A 12,995-nucleotide genomic window follows, 5' to 3' on the forward strand; every position below is an offset into this window, starting at 1 on the left:
CTTTATTTCTTGTCCTAATAGATTCTTGAGTCCTAAAACCACCACAAATCACCACACGCTTTCCCCAACCTGTAGGTTTACTATCTAAGGTCGTTCACACTGTGTATTCGCTTTCCTCCCAACCCCCAGGGTACTGTGAAGAATGACACCTTTGCTCAAGACTAAAAAAAACTTGCAGTACTCTCTCTGATTGGCCATGGGGAATTGAACCGCAGTTCAAAGTACCTGGTAACCTTCACCTCCCATCTGTTTTATTGTTCTTTCAAACTAATTCTAAATCATAATCCTGAGGCTTCCAAACCTTAGTAATAATTAACTCCACTGTATTGACTCAAAGGATCTTAACCAGTATTGGGCTTTAATATAACTAATCTTTTAGGCCTGAGCTGTTGCTGTTAAACAGAGCCATATTCTAGAGGCAATAGCTTTTATTAAGACTAATCTTAAAAATAAGCACTGTATAGCAAGTCATAGGTGTCACTGATACTGATATACTAATAAAGTGCAGCGTAGTAGCGGAGCTTATAAAGAATTGTGTCAAGACACTTAAGGGATGACTACTGTAGTTTTAAGAACTTATATTAGTTTAAAACTATTTTTACAAGAAAAAAAATCCATGAACTGAAGTTTGAAAAACCATAGAACACATTCTGTTGAAAGCAGGAGCCTATAAAATGTTGGTGGAAGTACTTAGCACATTCCTATCTTGACTTTTTGTATCGAAGCATCTATTTCTTCTGTTTCTTTGCATCTCTGTCAAAGCATTTAAGTGTCTCCCACTTCTACTACCTGTTTTTGAAATTGTACTGTTCCATCAGCTTCTTGCCCAGGGAGACTATGTCACACTCTTGTTTTTGTAGTCCCTTAAATAGCAAAAGTCACTGAACATTGCTTGTCCTCAGACTTTCTCCCTCATTTCTTCATGTAATCTTCATTTTATTATTATCCTAAAGACAGTGTTTAAAGCTAGGCATGTGTTTGTTTCCAAACTCAAAGTTCTGGGATTGTCATTTATATTTTTGACGTGTGTACTTCTTACCTAGCATGTTTTGTCTCTGAACATAGTAACTGTTCTAATACAGTGAAAGTTGAAGGTTGAGAGTTATTTACTGATCCTTGGAATTCATCTCCATTGACTTATTTATAATACGCAATTTAAGTTTTAAATTAGTGTTATGGAGGCATATACTTTGGAATTTGAAAAAAGGGAGCAATTTTGTTGCTGTCCTAAAATAATACTAAAGTTGTAACACAGCATCCCTCGCCAAGTACCTTGTGGGGCTTTTTTCTTGCCAAGACTGGTCCTTTTGTAAGTATTCATTTTTTTTTCTATTCTGCTTGACCTGTTAATGAGTTGCTTCTTCAGAGTTGCTGGTGCAAGTAGGAATTCTATACAGTATGTTCGTGTACTTTGCTTTTGGGCTTATGTGCCAGTCTGTGTATGGAAATGTTAAAAGTATGCTGCAATTTATGCAAATACAAGCAATTTTCTGTGATTGTTTCAGGTCCTAAATTATTGGATTATGCTTACCATCCCAGTTTAGAACATAAATGCAAGAAGGATATTCTAATTGGCAGAATAAAAAACTCTGAAGATAAATCATGGAAAAAAATACGTCCAAGACCAACAAAGACACAGTATGTGGGACCATATTATATATGTAAAGGTATGTGTTATAGATAGCAAAATGTTAATGTCTGTGCTCAAAGTAATGTAGTTTAGCTTTTTCACAGTGAAGTGTAGAATGAGTTTTTACTCTTGCTCATGGGAGGTGGAGAAGGAAGTTCACTGGGTTGTTTATATTTTCAAAGACTGTAAGGAAAGCCATATTTTGACCATTAATGTGATTATTTAGAGAACATGCACTGTACTTCTGTACTGTTCATGATGATGAATACCTTTGCTTCTGAGTGCTGGGCTATTACTATTCAAAATAAGAAAAAAGCATTCTTCTTGGACTTCTGCAGTATGAACCTCTACTTATGATGTAGGCACGATGACTTGTGGATTACTTGATAGCTGTATCTGACAGTATTTAAGCAAAGGGTATTCTGGGTTGCCTTAGACTAGAAAACAATAGTTGATGCAGGTGTGCATCAGCCTGTCCAAGAAGTTTTATACTTTCAGCAAGTCATTCAGCATAAGGTTTTGCTTCCGTCTGCTAGACTTAAGTGACCCATTTATAACAGATGTAGCATCTTCATTAGAAACATTTGAAATGGAGATAGTGAAGTTTTAAGATGAATTTCCAATAAAAGTTGTGTAAAAGCAACATAGTGTTCAATGTTGTTATTTTAGATGTTGCTGCTGAAGAGGAATGCAGATACCCAGGTCATTGCACGTTTGCGTACTGCCAAGAGGAGATAGATGTGTGGACACTGGAGCGCAAAGGAGCCTTTAGTCGAGAAGCTCTTTTTGGAGGAAATGGAAAGATCAACTTGACTGTGTCCCGACTTCTTCAAGAACATCATGGATTATTTATGTTTCTTTGTGAGGTGCTGCTTTATTTCTAATAAACCATAAAAATTATAATCGATAATAAAACTACCGTGAAAGAAATGCTTTGGTTCATGCATGACTGTGTTGTAAATTCTGAAATGCATGTTCAGTAATAATCTGGCTAGCTTTAGATTAGAGACTAGTTGAAGTCTCCATTCAAATCTTAAAGGTAAGGTATATTTTTAAATGTATAAAATACATACTGTATAATTACCTGGTTTTGTATTCCAGAAATGTTTTGATCACAAACCCAGAATAATAAGCAAAAGGAACAAGGATAACTCGTCTTCTTGTTCTCACCCTGCTATGCATGACTTTGAAGATAACAAGTATGTCTGAAATACCATCTCTTTAAATTTTAAATTAAAAGCAAAGGTTTCAGGGCATTTTTAAATATATTTCATTTCTTACCTGTTGATTAACTTTTCTTCCTTGCTAACTGACTGTCCAGCTTTGGCAGTATTGATAAGACAAACTTGGCAAACAAGGATTGTCTCATGTAACTAAATTGGAAATGAACTATTTCTTTATCAATGCATTGAAAATTAGTGGTATCCACCCTTGTGTTTGAATCTTACTGATTTTGGTGTCAGTTTGTTAATAGCTTGTCTACCTTGTGAGCTGCATTGATGTAAATAGATGTGTGATGTTAAATTAATACAGGAATTCATAAGTTTGCTCTTTCTTTGGTCCGTTTTGCTTATTTTGCTGTAGTTTTAACTCAGTCAGTTAAGAACAGGTTTACCTTAATTATAGTGTCTAAAATAGACCAGAGTCCTTATTAATTCTGTTGATAAAAAATAGTGTGAGGAAAGCAACTTTAATTATTCTTTGAAAGTTAACAAAGACTGTTATCTTAGTGATAACAGTGTTAAGTTTTGGAGAATTAATAGACTTACATTTTTTATATGATAGAAACGTAAGTGGGAGCATTTTAATTGCCTTGTTTGTACTCCACTTCCCTATATTGAGGAAACACTATAGCTGTAAGAGCTAGGCTGTTACTGTGATGGATCAACTCTTTCTTTAGTGGTGCTCTACAAAAAAAAAAGTACTTGTGTTTGTAATTAGGTCAGGATATGTACTTGAAAGTGGACATGATACGCTTTCCCTCTTGGAAATCAGTGATCCAGTTGGATTGAATTCAGTAATGATTTGCAGAAGAGGGACCTCTTGATTTCACAAGAGTACTGTTTTGTGACATTGGTTTACTCAGCCTAGAAATGATAATTAGATGCTACTTCCTTCTGGAAACCTTTTTGGCTTTCTGATTTCAAGTAAAAAGTGTTAAGAAGGTACTGAATAAGCTCTGATTAGGGATGGTTATTTTACATGTTTTTCCACACATGAACAAAGTCATTTTAAGGAATATCTAAAATAGACTGTTTTCAAAACAGGTGCCTTGTCCACATTTTGCGGGAAACTATGGTGAAATATTCCAAAATCCGCCCTTTTCAAGTTCGATGTCAGCTTGACCTGTGCAGACATGAGGTGCATTATGGCTGCTTACGAGAGGATAAATGCTTTTATGCTCACAGTCTGGTAGAGCTTAAAGTCTGGATAATGCAAAAGGAAACAGGTGTGTTTGGTAAAATGCTCACTTTACTCTTTATTGTAAGGCCACGTCTTCTTTGTCTCATCTGGCTTCTGAAATTAGCAACTTGGGATCAGTGCTTTCACTTATAATTTGCTGGAATCTTTCATACAGCATATTCAATAAACAGTAATGTAAATATGATAAAAAGTGTTAAGTAGGCTACTAGCTATTCAAAATTTTTGATAATAAAAACTGTCAAAACTGCTCATTATGATCAGATTTTTTTTCCTTGAAATAAAACTAGAGGTCTTGAGCAGATACTAAATCCAAGTCATACTAGATTTGCTTTTCTTTTTAAACCTTCAATGTTTGGAAGATCTTGATCAAATTTCTTTTTCACAGAGCAGTGAAAGAAAAGCTAGAAATATTTATGGCTTTGTTTCCCTCCATCCTCCAGTACAAGAATCAAGTTTTTTTCACAGTTAAACCTTTCTTTGAGCTTACTGCCATTCTGATATTCTTATATAGTGAGCCAGAAAGTAAATCTTTCCAGTTCACTACTCTGTCTCTGATTAGTGTATGTGTTGTATAAAACTGAACTATTTTCCTGTTCATGTTTATGTGGGATATTTTGGCTGCTTTTTGTTGATCGGGCTTGTTTTTGTTGGCTTTTTTGAGGATAACAAATTTTACTACTTAATTTCTATCCAATAGCTTTTGAACAGCATGTCTCTGTACTTACAGCCCCTTGCTGCTCATGAGTTCCAAACTCTGTGACTTTTTTTGAGGGGGTGGGGGGAAGCAATTGAAGTGTCAGCAGTAAATAATTTGTAGCAGTAAATAATGTACCACATAACAGTTGCTCATTCTTCCTACCTTGCTCTGTATGACAGCAGTACTTTACATACTAAGTAATCATGTTGGATTATTGCGATGCATGGAGGAAAAAGGGAAATGGGGCAATCCCCATGTGTTACAGTTTCTGGCATTCTTGCCCCTTTATGTCTGTGACTTTATCCTCACCTGACCCTTCTTTGAAGAAGAGGCTCCTTGTTGCTTCAGCTTTCTATCTAGATTCCTGTACAGGCATTCTGATGGGACATGTCATACTAACCTGAAAATTTTGGAGGAAGAAAGTCAAATAGAGAGAGACTTCACCGATTTCCTGTTCTCTCTCCTGGGATGAGCCTTTAGAAGTTTCTATGTGAAAGTAAAAGTTATTTTCTTACTAGCTGCCCCTACAAAGTCAAGGATAGCAAATGGAATTTCTATTTTGAAGTAATGGCTGGGTTCTCCAAGAAACTCGATTCACCACAAAAGGCATATTTTTCACGTTATGTGTTCATGTGGCCCTCATGCTTTGCCAAAGGCAGTTAAAGCTCAGTCTTAGAGTATGGTTCCTCTTCTGAATGTAAGGTGTGGGAAGTAAAGGAACGCTACCACAGGAAAGAAACATTTTACTGACCCTCAAATTCAAACACAGATGGCAGTCTGTGTTTGTGTAGAATTAGAGCAGTAAATGCAGTTGTATGTCTGAACACTGTATAGCTCCAATAGGAACCTCAGCCAAAGTATTTATAAGAATGGTTTTTTTTCTGAAACAAAACCTAATTAACAGGGCTTGTTTAAAATCTTTGTAAACAAGGCAGGGCAATGTAGTGTCTGTCAGCTTGTATGTTGGATAGTTTTTCTTTGGTCCATAATACAACGCAGCTTTTGTAATTAGGTTGTCATTAGAGGTTAAGTACGTGACATTTAAATAAATACTCAAAGATGTACCTTAACTTATTTGAGCAATCTGTAATTTAAAAAACTTTTATGTTTGCTTTTTGATGTGATGACATTTCTGCTTTGGAGGTCCTTATGAGATTCTTAGGGGTATATATATGTGTGTGTATGGATGTAAATGTGTATCTACACCCACACAAGTGTGTGTATATGTATGCAATAAATAAAAACAGATAAAAGTTTTGGGGTTTCAGTAGTACAACAGTCATAAGTGCTCAAGAACTTTTGCCCTTCCTTTACAGGTATTTCACATGATACTATTGTTCAAGAATCAAAGAAATACTGGCAGAACATGGAAGCAAGTGCACATGGATCACAGGTATTTTTGTTTTTCCATTAAACTAATTCTATAGTGACTTTGATTCTTTTTCTGTGTATAATGTAGCTTATTTTAGAAATTACTTTTTTAATGTTGTCTTCAAATAATCTCTTGCACTGTAGGCTTTCTTTGGCTCGCTCCACTTACACTAAAATGCCTGCTTTGCTTCTGTGCAATTCCTTTTTTGCTTTGCTTTTTCTGCCATGAGCGGAACATAAAACCTAGAATATAATTTCAAAGTTAGCTGCCATAGGGCAGTTAATTATCTTTTCAATATGTCGGACTTTTACGTGTTTAGTTTGTATATATTATCACAACTTCTGAGTTCATATACCTAAATCAGAAATAAGTTAAATAAAAATGCATTTGTTAAGAAACATCTAGTTTGAAATTACAAGCTAAACAATTACAAGGCACGCCGTGTAACATCTGCTTCCGGACATGTGTTGTAAACTTTTGTTATAGGGGGTAATCCATAATTATGTATGGATTTCTTTACAGATACAAAATACCTTTTACTGTTGTTGTTATTTTTTTGGCTTAAGATCTTTGGGAACCAAATTAAATATGGATCACTTAATTTGAAGATGAAGTTTGTTTGTGGTCAGTGCTGGAGAAATGGTCAAGTTAATGAGCCAGACAGAAACAAAAAATACTGTAGTGCAAAGGCAAGACACCCGTAAGTAAGACCAAACAGTGAAAACTTTACTATTTTGTCAGCTATTTAAAACCTTTTTTGGGAAACTTTGTTACTGCTTAGGAAAGAGTCATGTAAGGAATTAAAAAAAAAAAAAAAAAAGTTGAAGCAGAACAGAGTCAACTCTTTGTAGTATATTAATAATTGGTAATGAGAAACACTTTGGTGGCTGTTTGTTTTGGTTTTTAATTATCAGTTATGGTAAAGTTTTAGTAGAATTTATTTAAAGCTTTCACCATGTATTTGAGATGTATAAAGAACCTTTCTGGGCTTTCCTTGTTCTGCTACTGTGTACACAGTGTGTCTTTTTTTTAATGTTTTCTTTCATGAATGCATCTGTGTTTTAGATGGACGAAAGATCGCCGTGTGGTGCTAGTAATGTCTAATGAACGTAAGAAGTGGATGACCATTCGTCCTCTTCCTGCAAAGAAACAAGTGCCTCTGCAATTTGATGTATGTTAACCTAAAACTAATGTTTTAGTTAAGAAAATAGAGTAACTGAAAACTAGTAGTTGGGCTGGTTTCATCAGTTTTGCAGAAATTCCCATGAGAGTTGTTGGGAATGTGTTTATTGTTTATACAGAGCTCAGCCATAGAAAAGCACTGATCTCACATGTTATTACAGAAGCCCTTTCTTATTAGCGGAAGTTAATAACTTTTAAGTGATTTAACTAAGTTGTTACTATTTCCAGTAAATGTTTCAGAAAGAGTTTAAACATAATCTGTGGTCTGGTAATCTGACAGGAGGCAAAAAGTCTTAGTACTTGCTTCCAGCAGTTTGCTTTTTCTAACTACAATGAGTTTTTTATAAAATAAACATTTTATTTTTCATGTGATATAAATGTTTGATTTGGAGGGAAAATGCTAGCTAAGGTTGGGAAAAAAACCTTCTACTATCATCCATTTTACTTCATATTCATAAGGGTTTTTTAATTCACATTCCAGTTGTGCAATCATATTGCTTCAGGCAAGAAATGTCAGTATGATGGAAACTGCTCATTTGCTCACAGTCCTGAGGAACGAGAGATGTGGACCTATATGAAGGAAAACAGCAGTAAGTAGAAGAGTAAATCTAACATGTTGTAAATCTAACTGTTCTGCTTTTCGTTCTTGTTCCTCAGTTACTTTTTAATCCACTTTCTTTCACTGTCTTTTGTAGTAAACCTTACAGGTGTCTTTTTTTTTTTAATATTCTAATAAGCCCAGACTGGGTATTCAAATAAAGTCTTAAATAAAAATAGCTATATTATATATTTGTTGCTTGATCTGTTTTTTAACAATAAAGTAGTTTGTATCACTTTTTTTAGATGTCTTAGAAATAGCATATTGATCCATGCAGCAATATTGTTTGGTGTTTATACTCTGTATTGCCATGTGCACACACTAGGGGTATGTTGATAACATATGGGTGCAAGCTGTTTGTGGAAGAATTCCCCCCTTCCCCCAGTGTACTTACTGGGAATTACTATTCACTTTCTGTTGTTGACTTGTTATCCCATTAGAGTGTTACTGGGGAGAAATAATTGTAAATCAGAAGTAATAAATGACATAAATGATAATATTATGGTCTGCAAGAAAGCAGACTAAATTTACGAAAAAATGTAGCACACTTTATATTAGTATTTTGAAATTCAGATACTGATGCACAGCGGCACAGTTATTATCTAGTGGTGCAGTTGTTACCTGTACTTTTGGTGCCTGTTCAGAGATGTGTAACATCTTACTTTCCCCTAGACAGGCAGAAATGCGTTCTGGTAAGTAGCCAGAGATTCACATTGCTCTTGGCTCTTATCTCTAAACTCTGTAACTGTCTGCTTTGTGTCCTTCCTTTTTTCTTCTTACAGTAGGTGGGGACTGAATTATGCTTGCAAACTCAGTCATTCATCTAGCATTCTCAAACTCTTGCCTTAATTGCTAATTACTTATTTTAGCTTCTGCTCTCATTAGTTCAAGACTTGGAGCAGTTGTATGACATATGGCTAAAAAGTCAGAAACCAGAAAAAGGAGATGATACAGCCGCTCAAGCAAACAAAGAAAATGGGAAGCAAATTCACATGCCGACTGACTATGCTGAAGTTACAGTAAGTAATCATAGGTATCATTCTAAATTGAAGCATGTGGGGTTTTGTTGGCTTGGGTTTTTTGCCCGCAGTCAGTAACACAGATTATTGTCCGTATTTTCCTGGTGCTTCCTTAGATCATAGCTAGCTACACTAAATGCAGACTTCAACTGACACTGTAAAGCAGTTCTGAATCCTCTAAAGCCAGTGGAGAGAGATCATAAACTTCAGGTGATTGTCTAAATAATTATATCTATTTAGGTAAACAACAATTTACAGGCCAACATAAAAGATTAAAAATGTATTAGGAGCAGTTCTGTGCTTACAGTTTTGAATTCTCAATGTTTTGTTTTCAAATTCCCTGTAAAACAGGTGGATTTTCACTGTTGGATGTGTGGGAAGAACTGTAATAGTGAGAAGCAATGGCAGGGTCACATTTCTTCTGAAAAGCATAAAGAGAAGGTTTTCCACACTGAGGATGATCAAAACTGCTGGCAGTATCGCTTTCCAACTGGATATTTTAGCATTTGTGATAGGTATGTGGTTTTTAAGATGTCAAAAATGCTGAAAAATGACAGTTACTAGTTTTGACAATGTTTCTAGTATTTCTTGCTTTGCGTACATCTTTCAACAAGAAATTAAGTAATTAGTGGTATTTTAACATGTACTATTAGAACTTGGAGTGACAAGGTGCCTAATTGTGGAACCAAATTATTGCATATGTGATGTTAATAAAGAGTTGCAAGTTTATTGCAGCTGCATGAAATATTGTTGGTATTATTACAAGTTTATGTAGGCATCTGCATATTAATTACCCGTGGAAGACAAGAACAGGACCTAGCTGGTCAGTGATTTTGGAGCTTTAAGGCAAGTAGAAGTGTTATTAGCATCAAAACAAATTTGTTAAAATTGAGTATTTGTTATTGGAATGCATTTATGAATGTGTGGAAGAGAACTTCCAGGATCAGTTGGTTTTCCCCAACATTGGTTTTGTGTTTTGCTGCTCCCTTTAATACTTAACATGCAGCCTGTTTACCTGACTGCAGTAGATTTTTTTTTTTTTTTTGTAAGTTTGTTGAAAATTCTTCATGCAGCCTGTTTATCTGACTGCAGTAGATTTTTTTTTTTTTGTAAGTTTGTTGAAAATTCTTTTTGCTGTTGAAATCTTTTTTGAAGACTAAAAACTTTGGAATCTGCATTCTGGAGTTAAAGATTCAATTTGCTGGTACAGATACCTTTGTTACTCCATTTCAAGTTACAGATTTTGAATGCCTTAGAGATCTTGAGAAATGGGATAGCATATAAAGCAAGTTATTTTTTGTTTACAGTCTTTGCATGGAAGCTTACGTGCCCCCTTTACTAAATTTTTAAGTAACATCCTAAATGATTTGAACACTAACAGACCTCGGATATGCAGTATAAAGTGCATACAAACTGTCATGCTTATAACTTAATACAAAAATACTAGGATAAATAGATACTTAACTCGTACTGAGTATTTAGAAACCAAATTTACTTAACAACAGGTAGTTAGTTAGTTGGGTTTTTTAACAATAGTGATTTTTTAGCTTAGTGAGTTAAATGATAAGGTATTCATTTACCTGGTAATTTGACCTGATGAAATTAAAAGTTTCAAGCATTAAATGACTCTGTAAAGTGGGAACATGAAGAACAGAAAGTAGAGAGCCATCTCTTGTCCTCTAGAAGTACTTGACAGCTGGGAAAGAAAACTACAATCAAATGCTAAACAGAGTTAGTACGGTCTTACTTAAAAAGTAAATACTCTTCCAATTATTTTTTTTTCCTTAATATTTTAGTGTATTTGAAAAATGTGAGCAGAAGAAAATACCTAGATACCGTAGTGATCATGATAATTCTGTGAAAACACTATTTGAAATCTGTCTTAACAGATATATGGCTGGTACTTGCACTGAAGGAAACAACTGTAAATTTGCCCATGGAAATGCTGAACTCCATGAGTGGGAAGAACGAAGACAAGTTTTAAGAATGAAGCTCAGCAAAGCAAGAAAAGACCACTTGATTGCTCCCAGTGATAATGACTTTGGAAAATATAGTTTTTTGTTTAAAGATTTAAACTAATACTAAGATGACACATACATGTTATCAGCTGGAAGCATAAACCAGAAATTTGACAATAATCAAAAGCATGTGACAGAAAAGCTGCAGGTTTCCTGCTTTTATTGGCATATATTGTTCCCCCTGAACAGCAAAATATAGTAGATTTAGGGGGATTGAGCAGACCTGTCTATGCTCTCATGAAACAGAGTGGTGATTAAAAAAATCTGAAGTATTACATGCTTACTCACCTTCTGTTGGACAGAAAGTTAGGAAATAGAAGGGGGGAAGAGAGGTTATAATATCTAGGAAGCCCCCTAGTATCAGTCCTTCAGCTGAAAAACTTCAAGGTATCAAGTTATTACAAAACAGAGTGTTATGGGCTAAGAAGAAAATGACGGATGAAAATTCTTCATATCTTTTAATGAAGAGGATTTGTTTAAAACAAAGTTTGCTACTTATCTATATGTAGGTTGCTAAAAAGGATTTTCTTATTAACTATTTTAAACAAAATAACCATTTAACTACAATATATGTTGAATGGGTATTTTTTCTCTATTTGTATGTTTCAATATAATTTACTGAAAAAGGATCTTGGGAGGAAAAAAGTATTAATTTTTGAAAATGAAGTAGTTAAAATTCTGTTTCTTGGTCTTTGCTGTTTAAATGATGATTTTGAAAGATTACACTTGTATGTCAGTATTGTGTATTATTGTACGGACTAATGTTGCCTGTAATAAAGAGAACTTTACACAAAGCTGTTTTCTGCATGTAGCCTCTCAGGATTGAGATTTTGTAAAAGCAAATGATTTGCCTATTAGCAAAAGCTTGAGCACCTGTAGCTAAAAATTTAGTAGGTTGGTATTTCTGTCTCCAGCTGCTTGTTTGCAGTTTTCTGTATTGTCATTAGCTCATCACATCACTAAAATAACAATGGCCAGCTAACTTGTGAAGTAGACAAGCATTTTGGATCTGTGCAGTGCTGGGACATATTTTCAGCCTTTTGACTTCGTCATGAACCACCACCTCAGCTGGAAGGTCGCATTTCCTGCAGGCTACAGGGAATGTAAAACCATTCATGGGCTGAGGTGACTTCTGGCTGATGCGCCTTTTGGCTTTACAGTCACTGGAGCTTCTGTTGCGTTTTGGCTTTTCTGTGGATCATGCTTTCAGCTTTTTTTGTGTGTTTACTTAATTGTGGGGTTTTTGTTTGTTTTTAACAAACTTCTTTCAGTCATTCATTCAAAATAGTTAATACTAGTCCCCCAGGACTTCTCTCGAGAGTATTTTTCTGTTACAGGCTGACCTTATACAGTAGAAGAGCTTTAAGAATTATTTCAGTAGTTTGAACATTGACATTGGCCATATATTGTGTATGTAAAAAGTGTTGAACCAAAGGTCAGTGATACTCATACACATGACAAGCCTGGATGCTGTGTTCCTTTCACTTCACAAAATAAAAGCACAACGACTATTAAAACACCACCTTATGCCAGGGCAGCTTGCGAAGTAGCTGTTCCTTACAGATAAGGCTGAAGTACATTTGAATATGATGTACAGTATGCATACAAAATTAGCTTGGTGCTTAAAATACCACCTGCTGCAATGCTGATTTTTTTACACTGTAATAAACGGAGCTTGAACTAGAGTACTATGGATTTAATTCTGTGACAAAACCTGATTGTATCGTGTGCCTTTCTGAATTGTTTTCTCAAGTTATATGCTTTCATTGTTTAATGTAAGTGCTCTGTAAATTATTGGAAGTAATTCTGGACGAAGCTAAACATGACATCCTTGTTCTCTAAGGACGGTGTGAAATCTTTAATGGCTGCGGGGGTGGGAGCTGTGGGGAATAGCTTCCGAAGGGGGCTCGCTCCTCGCAGAAACGAAGTTGCTGGAGGCACTCGCAGATCCCGGCGATGGGAATTTTAACGATGTCCTGCATAGACAGCGGGCGGACAAAACAATTCTTAGCACGTTTTCCCCGAGGCCGCGGGTAGGACGGGGAGCGAGCGAGG

The 12,995-nt window shown here is 35.3% G+C and overlaps 1 protein-coding gene across 2 annotated transcripts in view; it reads left to right on the forward strand.

The window, feature by feature from the left end:
* ZC3H7A (zinc finger CCCH-type containing 7A) overlaps window positions 1–12,753 on the forward strand; it is a 28,162-nt gene extending 15,409 nt beyond the window's left edge. Inside the window, exons 13-23 of one of the 2 annotated variants that reach the window (XM_009639580.2) lie at window positions 1,506–1,667; window positions 2,300–2,496; window positions 2,732–2,829; window positions 3,898–4,079; window positions 6,068–6,144; window positions 6,690–6,823; window positions 7,189–7,294; window positions 7,787–7,895; window positions 8,789–8,922; window positions 9,274–9,437; window positions 10,812–12,753. In XM_009639580.2, the coding sequence (XP_009637875.2) occupies window positions 1,506–1,667; window positions 2,300–2,496; window positions 2,732–2,829; window positions 3,898–4,079; window positions 6,068–6,144; window positions 6,690–6,823; window positions 7,189–7,294; window positions 7,787–7,895; window positions 8,789–8,922; window positions 9,274–9,437; window positions 10,812–11,001 (1,553 nt within the window). In that variant the 3' untranslated portion in view covers window positions 11,002–12,753. Of the gene's footprint in view, window positions 1–1,505; window positions 1,668–2,299; window positions 2,497–2,731; window positions 2,830–3,897; window positions 4,080–6,067; window positions 6,145–6,689; window positions 6,824–7,188; window positions 7,295–7,786; window positions 7,896–8,772; window positions 8,923–9,273; window positions 9,438–10,811 lie in introns of those variants that run through there. The other variant, XM_035895068.1, reaches the window with a different exon arrangement.
* The last annotated feature ends 242 nt before the right edge of the window (window positions 12,754–12,995 follow it).

This window comes from Egretta garzetta, unplaced genomic scaffold, assembly GCF_000687185.1.
Source record: "Egretta garzetta isolate BGI_Z169 unplaced genomic scaffold, ASM68718v1 scaffold575, whole genome shotgun sequence".
NCBI lineage: Eukaryota > Metazoa > Chordata > Aves > Pelecaniformes > Ardeidae > Egretta > Egretta garzetta.